At 35.6% G+C, this 17,247-nt stretch overlaps 1 protein-coding gene across 7 annotated transcripts in view; it reads left to right on the forward strand.

Moving 5' to 3' along the window:
• The window catches only part of LOC149534828 (P-loop containing nucleoside triphosphate hydrolases superfamily protein), a 167,851-nt gene continuing 150,604 nt past the window's right edge, over positions 1 to 17,247 (forward strand). For all 7 annotated transcript variants that reach the window (XR_016356738.1, XR_016356739.1, XR_016356737.1 and 4 more), the window contains exons 1-2: positions 1 to 158; positions 253 to 317. Coding sequence is in view for 4 of the 7 variants with exons in the window: in XM_089803359.1 (XP_089659485.1) it covers positions 118 to 158; positions 253 to 317 (106 nt within the window). In the remaining 3 variants the exon portion in view is untranslated. The remainder of the gene's footprint in view (positions 159 to 252; positions 318 to 17,247) is intronic.

Consider the following 17,247-nt stretch of genomic DNA (forward strand, 5'->3'; position numbering starts at 1 on the left):
AGACGCAGTTGTCGATCTACAGACGAGTCCCAAATTGAGGATGTGTGCGAGCTTTGAAGGCATTTGAAGAGTAGGGCACGCTTCTGGCTTTGAGAATAGAATAAAGAACCTCGAAACATGTCCATCTCCATCTTGTCTTTTGACAGATTATCTTTAGGGTGAGCCTATCTAAATTTTGATTAAAAATGTAAATTTTTATACAGGTCAGAGTGCCCCAGGTGAACTCAAGCGAATGCCAGTGTTTTTTTGCAGATGTGGAAACTTGCAATTCGCCTCCTTCAATCAACAATACATAAGAAGCTCCAAGCGTAATCAAGGTGCGCATTACTCTGCTAACGTGTAAAGTTCAGAAATTTGTGTGTTTATATCTACATTATCACCTTTTTAAAACAGAGTATTTGTGGAATTATACTGTTCATCACGACAATAACTATAAACCAAGATGTTAAAAGAACAAGATTTAATCTCTGGAATATTTCTATTTTCCGCAAAGCTCATCATAATCAACACCTCTACATCATGCCGCACAAGATCATGTGATTTGAATCCAAATTGATAATGCGAGTCATTACAAGAGGTAAGACTGTCCCCCAAAACAAAGGACTTCGCATAATTAACTCATCATCTTCCGCAACAAATACTATGAACTAGGAGGATCCTAGTAACAATTATGAAACCGGGAAAGAATACGATATTCAAGGTTGTTCTTTGGATTCCTCTTGTAAGTGAGAGGGAAGGCAATGATTTCTAAGAATGCATGCTGGATTTTCTGTCTTTGCTGATATCGATCTGTACCTGGTTATAGAATGACGGAACCTGCGAGTGCTCTGCTTTCTCTGTGCTATTGAAGACCGTTAACTCAAGATAGAACTCCAACTAATGTGGTACGAACTCATCATGTTGCAAGCGGTTGGAGGTCTTTTGCGCTTTCCTGCCTCTTTTTTCTGCTTTTTGTGTAGAATTGTGGGATGCATTCACCGTCCAGCAAACACCTCTCGATTAGACTTTGCCATATAGGAGACACACTAAATTAACTTGGCATCAGGGGAGAGTTGATTGGATGTTGATCCTGAAATGCTTACTTTTCACCCAATCTGGAACTAGGTTCAGTAGAGGTGAAGTGTTCAAGGCAGATCTAGTTACATTGCTTACATTGTAATTAATCTTCCTACGCTATACTTTTGATTCTTGTCAAAACTAGATTCCATACATAGGGTGTGTTATGACAATCTGCAAATGGTTGACTGGTGGTCTAACATCTTACAATATTTGGTGATTTCTAACAATAAATCAACAGGAGAAACCTATCGAGCTTCTTTTTCCTCAAACTAGTGCATCTCAAATAGTGTTATTGGTAAGTTGAAGGGTACCATCAAATGAAATGCATCAAATGCAACCCATGAGTTCTATTTTTGGTCCGGTGTCTGCAGTAAAAAATTCTTGATTTTCTGTATATACCAATGCTTTTTAATCTTGATGTTCCAAATGTGAGAGATTTTCCATCTTTTTCATCGTTGCCTGCACCAAATTTGAGGCCTATGAACTTTTCCCTAGAAGTGAGGTATCTTTAAAAACATTAAACGGAAAACAAATATAGATTTTTCTTGACCAAAGAATTCTTTAGAAGTTAATTGGTTCAGATTTCTTACCTTGAACAGATTTCCTTAGACGTTCACTAACAACTTGACACTACTATGGGGGCTTGGCCCTGCCACCTCTAGCAAGGTTTGACCACTACCAACTCTTATGTAACTCCTAGCAACTATTAAAATAGAAAACACGTAAAATACACAGGTGCAATAGTATATGTAAGCCCTACATTAGATATGGTTCAATATAGAATTCTGCTACCACTAATGTAGGAGGGGGAGTAAACAGTAACACCAAACTACTTTAGGGGCTTCTATTCTGGCCTCAACAAGGAATTTCTTCATGCAACCTAATCAATCTTGTCACCCTCTTCATATCACTCATAAATCTCCTCAAAAAAAAAAGGATAGCATAGGTTTGCTCATACAAAACTCATCTAAGATGTTAAATCCTCACACATTCACACTGTAAAATAATGAGAGCTTACTAATTATAGAGGAATAGTTTATCAATAATCAAATGTTTGTATTCATTCAGCTAAAAAAATAAAAATGCTTGTATTCGTACTCAAAGAAAAGGAGAATGACAAGTAATTTACAAAGTTCAGCCTTTCATGTAGACTAGTAGTAGCTAGTTTGCATCTCATAGAAGCAGTATAATTTCGATTAGAATCACATTTGTACAAATTTCCTTTCTTGAAATTATGTACACAATTGTAAATATTCCGACATGTGAACTTGGCTTACTTCAGTGCATTATTTCTAATAGCATATAACTCAGAAAAACAAAGGTGTACTTGGTTGTCAAAATTTTGGGCAGTTTGCATTTGTTTGGTGTTATCCAGCCAAGACTCATCCTCAATTTTGTGAATAAATGTTACTTGTGCTAATGAAGAGTGTATTATCATTCCTAACTTTTATCTTCTCTTTTGCATATGGCTTTTCCAATCTAGGATTTCGGTAGGGTTATATCAATTGGTATGAAAACCTATCGATTAGGTCTTTTGCATGGTGGGATTGTTTTGCCTCATGATTGATTATGTAGCAAAAATTAACCAAAGAACCTTCAACATACCTTATACTTGAGACAAATTCTCTTAGAGTTTCAATATTTTAATGACCTTACAAGCCTCAAATTTACTTTTTCATTCCCATCATAACTCTAATCCCAATTTACTTTGGGTTAATAAACAAAAATAAACTGCAGATTTAAACATCCACCATATCTGATAAACCCAAGCTTGTAGATATTGACTTACATTCATTCATGCTCGTCTCAAATCAACTTGCCAACACAATGAAATTAAAGGACCTTTCATCATTCTCACAACCATAAAAATATTAGACATTAGCAAAAAATATTTTATTGATTGTGGACTCCATACCCATAGTTATTGGCCCTTTGCAATATAGCCAAGCTCAACCTAGCTAAAATCTACCACCACGAAAACTCTAATAGGATCTCAAGGCGAGTTTATCCTCTAGCCAAAGGGGTTTCATCCTCTTGTGCACAGGATCAAAAGGGTTTTTGTCCTTCGATCAATACAAATCTGTGGGTTATCATCCTTGAATCTGAGCATTTGAATGCAAGTGCTCAAAATGAGTTTCTATTTATGGTATTTGAATTTTTTTATAATAATCCCTTGTTTAGACTCTGAATCAATAATACATCTGTGGAGAAGGGGAAATTCACTGACCTCAGGATCAGTTATATTCTAAAGGGATGAACTGCTCCTTGTGCCACCTGACTTCAACTAGCATTCTGGTGAGCTAGGGGATCAAGATAACAAATATGATGATATTCTAAAGGGATGAACTGCTCCTTGTGCCACCTGACTTCAACTAGCTCTGGTGAGCTAGGGGATCAAGATAATAAATATGATGAATGAAAGTTTAAGACTAAGTGACGTGATGCAGAAAACAAAAGAATGAAAAGGGGAAATTCACCAACCTCAAGACCAGTTATATTCTAAAGGGATGAACTGCTCCTTGTGCCACCTGACTTCAACTAGCATTCTGGTGAGCTAGGGGATCAAAATAGCAAATATGATGAACGAAAGTTTAAGACTAAGTGACATGATGCAGAAAACAAAAGAATGAAACTAAGTAAGATATAAAATACAAGAATTAACCAAGTAGCAATAAGGGATAAAAGTATTTCAACTATAAGAAATGAAAGAGCTAACTGTCATAGTCAACAACCTAACTCCACAAGGTCATTACCTCAAACCCCAATGCGGGTCAAGGACGTCAGCTTGGGTTTAGGGCATATGCACAGTCACATTTGTCTAGTATTGGTAGATTAAAAATATTACAATAGGAAACTGAAAACAAACTAGAATAATAAGACTACACTAGTATAATAACAAAAATGACAGAAAAACAAATATGTTATGTAAGTAGAGAGAGCCTTTAAGCTTTCCAAATATTGTTCATAATTAAGGTTTCTAAATATTTTTCATAATAATCTCTGGTTTAGACTCTGAATCCTTGATACATTTGTGGAGAAGGAAAAATTCAGTGACCTCAAGACTGATTAAGATCTCAAGGGATGAACTAACCCTTGTGTGACCACACTTCAACTAGCACTTTTGTTGAACTAGGATATCAAGACAACTAATATGATGAGTGAAAGTTTAAGACCTAAGTGATATGATGTGGAAAACGAAAGAACGAAACTAAGATATGAAATACAAGAATTAACTAAGTTGGAAACAACAGATAACAATTTTTTTACTATCAGAAATGAAAGAGCTACTTATCACAATTGACTATCTAACTTCTTAAGCTCATTGCCTTAGACATCAACGTGGGGTTAGGATGTAAGTGCAACACACTTTCATCTTGTACAGGCAGAGTATAAAGATTATGTCAGGAAACTGAAAACTAACTGGAATAATAAGAGTACACTAATTGTTATCCTCAATTTTATATTTGTGAAATTGGACAACCCTACACAATTTTCCATGAATTTGTAGCTAAATTCTTAAAGTTTGGCATTCTTAAGATGCTTTTCGAAGGCAATCAATTGTACCTTGAATTGGAATATATTTTTCATCCTACAAATGCTATTTTTGAAGGTTTCCGTCAAGTTTTCCTTTGTTTTTCTTGCAAAAATGGGTTTTTATTTCCTGACTGTAGGTACTCGATTTTCGGTAACCTTCTAGTCTTCGATTGATTTTTCTTGGTTGTTTTTTGTTTTCGATTTTTTTTGTTCTAGATTTGCTGTTTTTGAATTAAGGTGCCTGCAAGTGGGGTTTTTAAGCCTGACTGCAGGTTCTTGTTCTTTGTTTAAAAGCTTATGATATGGAATCAAAAGTCTACCAATGCCTTTTAAGTCATGAAATACAGGCTTTTGTGAGTTATTGTAACTTGTCTTGGGTATCAATCACTTGCATTAAGGAAAATAAAGTCCACTATTACATTTTTGAAAGGAAACATATAAACCTAGTGGAATTTTTAAACATTTAAGTGGGCTTTTTAACCTTGATGACATGTCTTCTCCTTAACTTGAAATGCATGTAAAGGACAAATTAAAACCCACCTTTGCATAAAGACGTTATTTTTCTAAGGCATTACAAGTCTTCATTAAAAAAAAAGTTTGAATGATGTAAGTGGGCTTTCAAAGCCTGTTTGCAACTCATTATAACTTCACAAACATAAGTAAGCTTGCATTTTGAAACCAAAAGCCCATCTACAGAATATGTATATTATTTTAAAGGTTTAAAAGACTTGCAATGTCATTTAAAAAGTGTGTTTCCTTCTAATGCATATTTATAACTTCCAATGCTTGTAATGTCATGGTGAAAGCCCGTTCGTAATGAGAGGTTGACTTGCAATAGCATTTAAAAACCCTGTTTTTATTATTAAATTAAATTGATGTTGCATTTTAAAACATCTCCATGCTTGCAAACATGGTTCAAGAACCCGTCATTGCCGTTTAGAAGCATTTCCAAGCTTGTAATGTCAATTATAGTATAATGTCCCTTGTTGAGACTTAATTTAACCGAAATTTTTCAATTAGGGTTTGGATTATAGTGTTCCTTGATAGGATTAGTCATCAATATTGTTAGATTTAAGTTATCTGTACAAATTGTTATCATCCATAACTACCTTATTACTACTTCAACTTAATGAGGGAGTAGATGTTATCCAAGTTTCCTAGTCACTAACTTCACAATGGATTCCCTCAAAGTTTACAGATCCAAGCCCTTAAGCCTTTCTTGGGATGATACCCACAAGGTGCTCAAGGTCATTGAATCCCACCTTATCTCGAGACAATGATCCATTGCTTGGATTTATACAAGCCTTTCCTTGGTAACATTACAACTTCCCATTCATAAGTCAATAGTAATGGGATTTGGATACATGAGTTTATCAATTTGTTATGAATATATTTATTTTATACAGATGAATATATACAATTCTGATTTAGTATTTTATTGACTAGTATTACTCGTTGGTTCATTACAACATAAACTGTTGTTAAATAGTGCTTCCCAGCATTGCATATACTTCATTTCCTTTTGACAATGATCATTTTGTTTCTTTCTATTTAGTGATGTAACTCCTTTTTCTTTTTGGATCTTCTAAATCAAGGCCTATTGAATGTCTTTGAGACTTTGTTTTATATTTCTATTTCTTGGGGTTACACCTCCTTGATAGCCTTTCTCAATCATGACCCTTCAAGGTTAAATACCAGTAATACCCTTAGTGATCACTGGCAATTTTAGTCAAGAGCTAATAATCATTCAAAGCCTTCTAACTCGTGCCTCATTATATTAGAAATGGCGATATCTGCTTATCATAATTGAAGCTTAATTAACTCTTGCGGTCATTCTAATGGATCTTCTTCTTTACTGTTTATAATATAGTTAATAGATGTCAATAATTGATTTCCTTAATAACAGTCCTCATGTCAATCGACCATTTCACCCCTATTTTATCTTAATTACTGATTTTGAGTCCTAGCCGTAGAGTATCGGGTTTTCCAAGATAATCACCCTTTTAGTATCTTCCTACAAGTTCTATTATATCGTCTCTTCTTCAAGGGTATCAATTTTGACTTATTTCTTCGACTACCGGATTGCAGTTGGCTATAGTTGAATTAAGTTGATAGTTCTATATTAATTTCTTCATCTAAACGTTGACCAATCTGCTGCCAGGTGCTGCTTCTCCATAGTTGCTAATCATCATCATTGTAATAACTAGCAGCAATACTTATATGCAGATATAATATCTTTGGAGCCCATAATTTACTCAAGCTCATCCTTACGGGTTGTCATTAGGTTGGATATATAGTACGAATAACAACTAGATGTGTCATTGAACGCCAAGCCCACATTTCATTATTGTCGGCTATAGTTGGCTCTATTGTATAGTCAATATTTGTAACACATTATGTATCAGTTGCATTTTAGTTGAGTTGATATCTTGATGAAGAGGATGGAGACATGAATTCCCTACCCTTGTTGATGATCCACGTAGGGGTACCTGCTGTCAGAATTAAGGAGATTGTATAAACTCTTAAAAGATATTAGGCATTATGTATAAATAACCATTTGTAACCATAGACTGATAATTGACGTTGGTTGATTATTATTTCACCCATTTATATTTTTTATTATCACTATTATTTTTATCTTTTAATTTTATTACTATTTATTAAGTCTTATGTTAGAATGGGGATATCACTTCCTGCCCACCCTAAAAGTGCTTGTCCTCAAGCAATTACATGTTTCCTCATTATTTGATTGTGACATTTGTTAACATAAGACAAGTTTTCTCTTATTTTCTAGAGATGATCTTAGGCCATCTTATTGTCAATTGAATTTTTCCAAAATCCTAGTTGTATGATAGTATGTCTTAGATTTATCTCTCTCAAATACCATTTACAATGTCCCCTACTCAGAGGCTGCCAATTTTCCATTGTTTATCACTCATTACATCTATATTGAATTTATTTTAAGAAACCATGAATAATTCATAGTAAATTTAATTGTTAACACATTTAAGCCCAATTCCTTCTCTCTTAAACATGCCAACCTTGAGGAGGAGGGCAATTTTCATGTCACGGGGCATTTGGCACCAATCTACAAGTACGCTTCCTCAAGGCACTAGGACTGCATATTCTTACCCATCTCAGGATTTTTCCTCAAGGCATTGGAAATACATATCCTTACCTGTCTTGGAATTCATCTATCTTGTGAGGATTTACACTCCTCTCAAATTATTCTATTATTCCAAATAAACCAAGTAGAATCACACTGGAAGTACATTCTTGAAGATATATGCATGAATATGTGAAGACACAAAGCAAACACATTTTGCGTGAAGATACGAAGCATATAGATTGATGCATGAAGGCACATAGTATACACATATTACGCATTGTTAAATTCATTTTTTATTTTATCATAAAGATTCCTTGTTTAGTCTCTTACCCTGTAGGATGGAGGGATCATAGCTCTGATAGCACTTGTAGTGTCCCCTATTGGGACTTTACTTGATTTAACCTAAATTTCTCAACTAGGGTCTAGATTGTAATGTTCCCTAATAGGATTAGTCATTAATCTTATTAGATTTAACTTATCTGTATAAATTCTTATTATTGATACCTACCTTATTACTACTTCAACTTAAAGAGGGAAGGAGTAGATGTTATCCAAGTTGCCTAGACACTAACTTCGCAATGGATTTCCTCAAATTTTACAAATCTAAGCCCTTAAGTCTTTCTTGGTATGATGCCCTCAAGGCACTCAAGGTCACTGATCCCCACCATATCTTGGGACAAAAATCCATTGCTTGGATTTATACAAGCCCCTCCTTGGTAACATTACAACTTCTTATCATTAAGTTGATAGTAATGGGATTTGGATACATATAAGTTTATCAATTTCTTATGAATATATTTATTTTATACAGATGAATATATATAATTCTGATTAGTATTTTGTCGACCAATATTACTCGTTGGTATGTTACAACATTAACTGCTGTTAAACAATGCTTGCCAACATTGCAGATAATTCATTTTCTTTTCATAATGATCATTTTGTTTCTTTCTATTCAGTGTTGTAACTCATTAATTTTGGATCCTCTAAATCATGACCTATTGAATGTGTTTGAGACTTCATTTTATATTTCTATTTCTTAAAGTTCACGCCTCCTTGATAAGTCCAAACTTCCTTACTCATGACTTTAAGGTTAAATACCAATAACATCCTCAGTAATTGCTGCCAATTTCAGTCGAGAGCTAATAATGATTCAATGCCTTCTAACTTGTGACTCATTACATTAGAAACGACAATATCTTCTTATCATAAGTGATGCCCAATCAACTTTTGCAATTAGACTAATTGATCTTCTTCTTTAATGTTTATAATATAGTTAAGAGGTGTTGATATTTGATTTCCTTATGTCAACTGGTCATCTCACCCCCGTTTTATCTTTATCACTGATGTTCAGTCCTAACCATAGGGTGTCAGGGTTTCCGAGATAGTCACCCATTTAATATCTTTCTACAATTGCTATTGTATCATGTCTGTTCTTCAAGGATATCGATTTAGACTTATTTGTTCGGCTACTGGTTTGCAATGGTGAATAGTTGAATTAATTTGATAGTTCTATATTAATTTCTTCAGCTACAAATCACTCCTTCCCTGTGGTCGCTAATCATCGTCATTGTAACAATACTTATATCAAGATATAATATCTTTGGAGCCCATAATTTACTCGGGCTCATCCTTACGGGTTGGCATTAGGTTGGATATATAGTTTGAAATTTCGAATAACAACTAGATGTATTGTTGAATGCCAAGCTCACGTGTCATTACTGTCAGCTATAGTTGGCTCTATCACTTAGTGGATATTTTTAACACATTATATATCAGTGGCATTTTGGTTGAGTTGATACTTCACTGAAGAGAATGGAGACACATGAATTCGCTACCTTTGTCGATGATCTACATAGGGGTTGACAATATTTGCAAATTTGAGGCTTCCATTTTAACACCTTATATGATCTTCTCACCAAATGATTAATATAATATTTCTACTTCGCATATTTATAGTAGCTCTATAATATTGAAGAGCTATATATCGGTTGCTCAAACTGATCTTGCTGCATATGAAGAAATTTGTGACCCCACTGCACATGAATTGGGAGATCATCTGAAAGTGAACAGAAACAGAGGACAATGAGTATCCAATACAGAAACACTGTATGTTCTAGGGGCAGTTTGTTGTCAGGATCTGCACCATATCTGTGAAATCTGAAAATGATATCAGAAGTCTCAAGAAATCAGAACCATACAGGAGTGTACTGAAGCTGGAAACTCTTTGGTGGTTTGCACCTAAAGTCAGACAATACCTTCAGCAAAGAATAGCTTGAAGACAATAAAGCTTGCCGCCACAAGGAGCAAATATAGTTTGATGATAAATTCTGGTGATTTATAGAGTACAAATGCATAAGCAACATTCAGTTGCTGGGCCAGTCATTGGTAAAAATACAAAACATAGACAAAGACTCATCCCCAGAATTGTTCACTGCAGCTACAAAGGAAATCCTTGGCAGGTGGAAAGGAGTCTGGTGAAAATTGCATTGAGATATGCACAGATATAGGCAATCTTACATTCTCTGAGTCTATACAAAGTAATTCTGGAGAGGATTGACCAGTATTTTGCTTCTTGTAAAAACTCATTGCAACGTGGAGACTGGAGAACTAATGGAAGATTATCTTTTCAAGCTGGAAGCTGAAAATTCTGGAAATTACATATTGCTTTTGAGCATCTATTCTGCAACATACAATATGATGGATTGTTCAAATTCTTATCAGGCCATACTGAAAGGAATTTTTGTTCTTACTAGACTTCTACGGTGGATTGGAATTGCTCCAATGCCCACTAATTTATAGTCTCCGCCTTGCTTTCATTTGGCTTCCTGGATATGAAGATTAGAGGTGGACCCATAGACGAGCATCATCACTGGTGGATAGAGACAAAGTCTTTGGTGCTCAAGGTCATTTTTCTCCAGTTGCGCATTCCTAACATGAGCAGATTCCACTTGACTGGAGGATGAAGCGTTTATTGTATCTTATGGAAGAAGAAAGAAAAACAACAATGATAATCTCTGTGGCAGCTGTTTGGGAGAAATGCAACTGTGTTCGAAGATCTTAGACAACGATCAATATAAACATGTATTGCATAACATGAAACTTTCCAAAGCAGCGATAAGTTTTCAGTGATTGAGGGTATACAGAGTGACATGGTAGAATGCTACAGAGATTGCTCAGTGAGTCAACTACTATATGTCGTCACGATATATGTAGAGAGATTAAAACCTGTGAGTGTGCGATATGATGAGCCAGACAAGAAAATGACTTCTATAAAATTCTTGTGCCTTACTCCTGCTAGTGTTTTTGTTGTATCGGGGAGTCATGAAACATGTGGTAGACTTGACAACTTTGCCTGCAATTGAGTAATTAGAATTTCTGAATGCAGAGGAGAAATTGGAGTAGAGGAGCAAATCTTATATGGCAAGGTATTTGCCCAATGACATAGAATTGTAAATTTAACTTAACATTACAAATTAAAGATTCAGATTTGACGCTAAAGAGGAAAGTAATAAATGAAAGAGAAAACATTTATTCAAAATATTTTAGTGTTTGAAGATACAATTAGGTTGGGAAGAAGTTTGATTAAAAGAAGAGATGTGATTAATCTATAAATTTTAACTTGAAAAGTCACGCCTATACAAAATGAAAGGTATAAATGAGAGATACTTTATTTCTCAAAAGATATATTCGAAAAAAGCATTGGAAGAGAAAGTATTTTACTTTCACTTGTAAGGAGGAATAAGGAGCAAAAATATGGCTTTGTAGTACAAAATTCAAATATAATATTTTAATGATAAATAAAAAGCCTTTTGTTTATATTTAAGGCATAGAGAATTAAATTGCATTTGGATTCGTCCTTTATAATCATTTTTAATTTCTGTAAACAATTTAAATGCCAGAAAAATGGACACGGTCATTTGGCATCTTAAATGTGATCATCATAGATATAGTGAAATATCGAATTGTTTTCGTATTTGTCTCTGATTTGTCTCCCTACTATAGGAGTTAAAGTTCAATGTGGACTCATTTTAGATTGCATATATATTTGATCTATCACATCTTGATCGTTAAATTGTTGATAGTGCATAGAACTTTATAAAGTTGTACGTAATAATCCTTGTAGTTGACTTTGTTGCCTAAATAAACAAAGGCATTGGTCCTTTGAATCATTGAAGTATTATTGAATTTATATTTGAAGTCGGAAAATCTATATCTTCCTTTTACAAGCATCAAATCTATTATTGACAAATATTATACAAAACATTCATTCAATTCAAACACTCAACATTCAATTTCATTTCGATCGAGTTTGAAGACCTTGCCAACCAAAGAACTCACAAAACCTAGATTTGCTATAGAAAAGCTTCGGATCAAGTGATCAGGTTTACCCACCTAGATGTAGCGAAGCCTAAAGTGCAGGGGAATTGAAGTAATTCTTGTTCGTTGGCCAGAACTGATTGTGGAATTCTATTAGAGAATTGGCAAGCTCTTCAATTTCCAATTTGTGGTTTTGGGAACCAACAGGGGTAACAATTGTTAGAATTAAGGCCATCATATTAGCTCCTAATAGATATTAACTAGTATGCATTAATCAATGTTTGTAACGATAGACTGATAATCAATGTTGGTTGATTATTATCTTACCCATTTATATTTATTATTTTTTTATATTTTAATTTTATTATTATTTATTATATCTTATGTCAGAATTGGGATATCGCATCCAAAGCCCATCATGACTATTATAAAGCCTTTTTATGCTTGCAAACGTTGTTTAAAAACCCATCATGACTTGATTAATGATGTCTATGATTTGTAGACACATTTTCATCATAAGCTTTCATCATAACAACTTGCAACATCAGTTATAAAGCCTGTCTAGTGTAGAAACAATTTATTTTAAAAGGAAAAATGTATTTGTAATTTGCAATGTCAGCGAAAAATGTAAGCCCCCCCATTTAGCAGGGCCTAGGAGTGTGTGTATGTCGATTCATCATCATGACCTGTGTGAGCCAACACTTGGATTTGAGGTTCTCTTTTGGTGTGACTTACTATTTATAGTAAGTCATGAGAGTTGGTTACTATTTATAGCAGTGCACAGTGGTAATGTCTTGGGTCAGACTATCTCAATTTGTTTATAGAGCTTTGACAGTAAGAGCATAACGAAGGTTATTAATTAAGTTTGACTGCACTAAATAATTTTATAGGTTTATTGTTCTAATTGAATGGTGTGTTGAAGAAGGCTCTTTAGTGAAAACTGTGCACAAGAAGACTCTTTAGTGAAAACTGTGCACAAGAAGACTCTAGCCATTGAATTATAAAGGAGTTATTATATTTAAAAGTTGAATATGCTTCCAAATGCAAAATCATAGTTTAAGTGAAAAGTGTGAGCATGAATCCTTTAAGTGAAAAGTGTATGCATGAAGCCTTTTAAGTAAAATGTGTGAAAGAGAAGCTTTTTGGATTGAAAGTTTATAAAAGCAAGGCTCTTGAGATGAATTCATTCATTGTGTTATCTTTATGCATTTGTTAATTTTGATGAAGTTTATGTGAGAGTTTAGAGCTGTGATAGGATTGTGAATTCCCCTCATTATTTTCTGCACTTTGAGTTGGAATTCGTTGCCAATGAATTGTGCATTTTACCGATCTGTGATTCCATCTGAAACTGGAGGTAGTTTTTTGCTGTGATTTAGTCATTTTATACTGGTGCAATTAGAAGTTGGATGGCTCATCATTGATGTTGGAATTCTTTGTGAAATTTCACAAGGAATAGTGCCATTTGAAACTAATATAAATGCTGCAATTTATATTGTTGTAGCAGCGTCTATCATCTATATCTCTTGACATTTGCATTTTATGGCTTTGTGAACTTCTGAAGGGTTTCAGCATTTGAAATATCCCAAACCGGATATTTACTCTATTTTCTTTTCAGTCAATATATTCAGACTTAAAGATAGGGAGATGTATCACAACACAACAATAGAAACCATAGATTCTACAATAGATAATAAACCATTTCTTCTCATAATAGTATTCAAGATTCAAGCATATAAAATGTGTTACAAACCAACAATATTAAAATAATAAACTCTCATACAATCTCCTTAAATTATGTTATTGCATTATACAACAGCAATACAATAACCAACATTAAAAATCCAATCCTAAATACAACTTTACAGTTAGATTGGAAAACTTAAGAAAAGAACCTGTAAGCACATGTGAGACACCTGATGTGATGCCTCCAAGGACAATGGATTTGCATCTACTGTCTGCTGACACGAGGGGTTACGTTCTCATACTAGCTGAAAGCTGAAGCTTTCTGAATAACTCTAACAAGAGAGGAAACTGAAACTGAATCATAAATCAAGCATGCCCAAATGCAAGAGTCTCTTCTCCTTTTATCCTCACAGTTGTGACTCTTCGACTTCTTTCCCAACTTTTCATCTTATCTCGCCTTGTCATCTTTAGCCCCCCTTTGAATATTAAATTGACCTTTTATAATAAGAGTCTATGTTTTCCTAGTCAATTTTAATATCATATGAATGGGTCCTTTGTTATTTCTAATGTCCCAGAAAGGGACATTACAAATCTTCACTCCTCAAAATTGCTTGTACTCAAGCAATTAATACCAGGATCCCATATAAATCTATAGGTAGCTCTGTAGCCCAATCTGAGAACAAGTGCTGTCATACTGTGAAGCAAAGTGTCAAACTGCAATCCATCCATCAACCAGATCCTTGGATCCCATGTTAATCCAAGTAATGTCACTACACCTAAGTGCTATAAAACTCTAAATGTTATCGTATCCAACCTCAAACTGAGTGGAACTGTGATCCAACTCTTAACAAGCCATAGATACATACGGCCAACACCTGGATCCCAAACACTAATGGTATAACCAGCTGATATGATGAGATAAAAATGTATTTAAAAGCTATGTATACCCTAGTAGGTTTTGACGACCCGTCCTAAATAGATGATGTAGGAAACGAGCTGCCCAAAAGCTGAAATCCACACCAAGGGCGCATAAAAGATAATACTGCCATCATCACTCAGAAGAATCCCTAAATACATAGGAGTCATGAAAAAGAATGAAGTTGGAAAAGCATTCCCTATGATCAACACATAACTCTCCTCAATGCTCCACCAGGACTTGTTTAACTACTGAAGTAAGAAATCCATACAACCTATATGTAAGTTAGAATTCAAAACCATGTAAATATTACGAGGTAATTGGTAAATACTTGCTTATTAATAACAGAGACCGAAAGGTCAATTTATACAAAAGGAAGAGACGATGTTTCCTTAGGAAACGATCGTAAAGAATAGAAACATTCTATTCCAGAGAAAGCAAAAAACGAAAGCAAACTAAAGCTAAAGATATTTACAAGATAACCATTAACTAATAATAGACGTCTTATCTATTATTGTAATACCCTCCCTTAATGGTTAATCTATCTAACACACCAAGCTGTCCTCTGAATTTGACAAATTTATCAGGACCAAGAGGCTTGGTGAAAATGTTTGCAGTCTGATCTGAGGTAGGAACATATTGCAGATCTATAGTCCCGTCTTCAACCAGCTGTCGTATGTAATGACAATGAACATCCACATGCTTGGTTCGTTCATGGAAGACTGGATTCCGTGCTAACTTGATAACGCCTTCGTTATCAACAAACAGAGTAGTCGGTCCTGCTGGTGACATCTGCATATCCCCAAGCATCCGACGAAGTCAGACAGCTTCACATCCTGCCTTAACAGTCCCTCTGTATTCAGCCTCTGTAGAAGAGAGAGAAACTGCCTGCTGCTTCTTGCTGGTCCATGTGACTGCACCGGATCCCAAACCGAACACATATCCAGATGTTGACTTTTTATCATCAACAGAGTCTGCCCAATCTGAATCTGTGAACCCACTGAGTTTAGGATTAGAACTCCGAGAATATAGAAGTCCATAATCAGAAGTGCCCTTCACATAACGAAGCACACGCTTTGTTGCCATCCAGTGATCAGCCTTAGGAGCTGTCATAAAGCGTGAAATATAGCTTACTGCGAAGCTGATATCAGGCCTAGTAGCAGATAGGTAGATGAGGCTGCCTACTAGTTGCCTATACGTAGTATCATCAACGGAAGGAGAATCAGACTTGGCTGATAACTTGAGACCTTTCTCCATAGGTGTAGATGCAGGTTTGCAATCCTGCATTCGGAATTTGTCTAACAAGGCTCTGGCATATTTGGACTGAGAGATGAATATACTAGAAGACTGTTGCCAAACTTCAACACCTAAGCAATAATGCATGAGCCCAAGGTCAGTCATATCAAAAGACTGGCATAAGTGTTGTTTGATTCCCTGAATCAAAGATGTCGAACTGCCAGTGATGATCAGATCATCCACATAGATAACCAGAAGGATGATGTCACTGTCAGTAGTCTTGATGTACAGATTTGAGTCTGAAGAACTCCTCTTGAAGCTTTGATCACTGAGGTACGTATCAATCTTGATGTACCATGCCCGAGGGGCTTGCTTCAAACCATAGAGAGCTTTTACCAATCTGAGAACCTGATGGTCTTTACCAGCAACCTTGAAACCAGGAGGCTGCGTCATGTAGACCTCTTCATGGAGATCACCATTCAGGAAAGCACTCTTTACGTCCATCTGATGGACCTTCCAGCCAAACTGTGCTGCCATGGCTAAGACTAATCTGATGGTGCTCATCTTTGTAGTAGGAGCAAAGGTCTCCTCATAATCAATGCCCTGACGCTGAGAAAAGCCCTTTGCCACTAAACGAGCTTTGTACTTATCCAAAGTACCATCTGATTTGTATTTGATTTTGTAGACCCATTTGCAGCTAATGGGTTTCTTCCCTGGGGGAAGATCAAAAAGGACCCAAGTGTTGTTCTTCAGCAGGCTCTGGTGTTAAGATTGCATGGCCTGTTCTCACTCTGGAATTCCTTTAGCCTTGGAATATGTTTGAGGTTCAAACACACTGTGAATGTTGGCCATAAGAGCAAAGTTAACAGAATCTATAGTTTTGCTCTTTTTTCGAGTAGTTCTCCCATCAATGAGCTCATCATCATGAAGATCAGCGTCTTAGCCCACCACTTAGGCCGGAGAGGAGAATGACCAACAGTAGTACTAGGAGATGCTTGATCAGCAAGATCCTGATCAGAAGAATCTGGATCAAACTCAGGTGAAGCATCTTCAAAACGAGATGATCCTGCAGGAGAAGCCGGAGGTGGCTGTACAGGTATCACTGGCAGGACTGGAGCTGTAGGAGCTACTGGAGCCCTCCCATCAGGTGGACCTAATGGAAGCCGAACTCCCAAATCATGAACCTGCATAGGCTAGACTGCTGGATCAGGAACAGGAGAAACAGGCATGAATGGTCCTCGCTGCTCATCAAAGACTACATCGTGGCTGTATATGAGACGAGATGTCTCAACATCAATAAGGCGGTAGGCTTTGTGAAGACTGCTATATCCAGCAAGCATCAGTTTCTGACTCTTGGCATCCAACTTGGTGCGTGAAGCATCAGGGATCC

Source organism: Cupressus sempervirens, chromosome 10 (assembly GCF_028749045.1).
Source record: "Cupressus sempervirens isolate cs-2001-9-10 chromosome 10, ASM2874904v1, whole genome shotgun sequence".
NCBI classification, from domain to species: domain Eukaryota; kingdom Viridiplantae; phylum Streptophyta; class Pinopsida; order Cupressales; family Cupressaceae; genus Cupressus; species Cupressus sempervirens.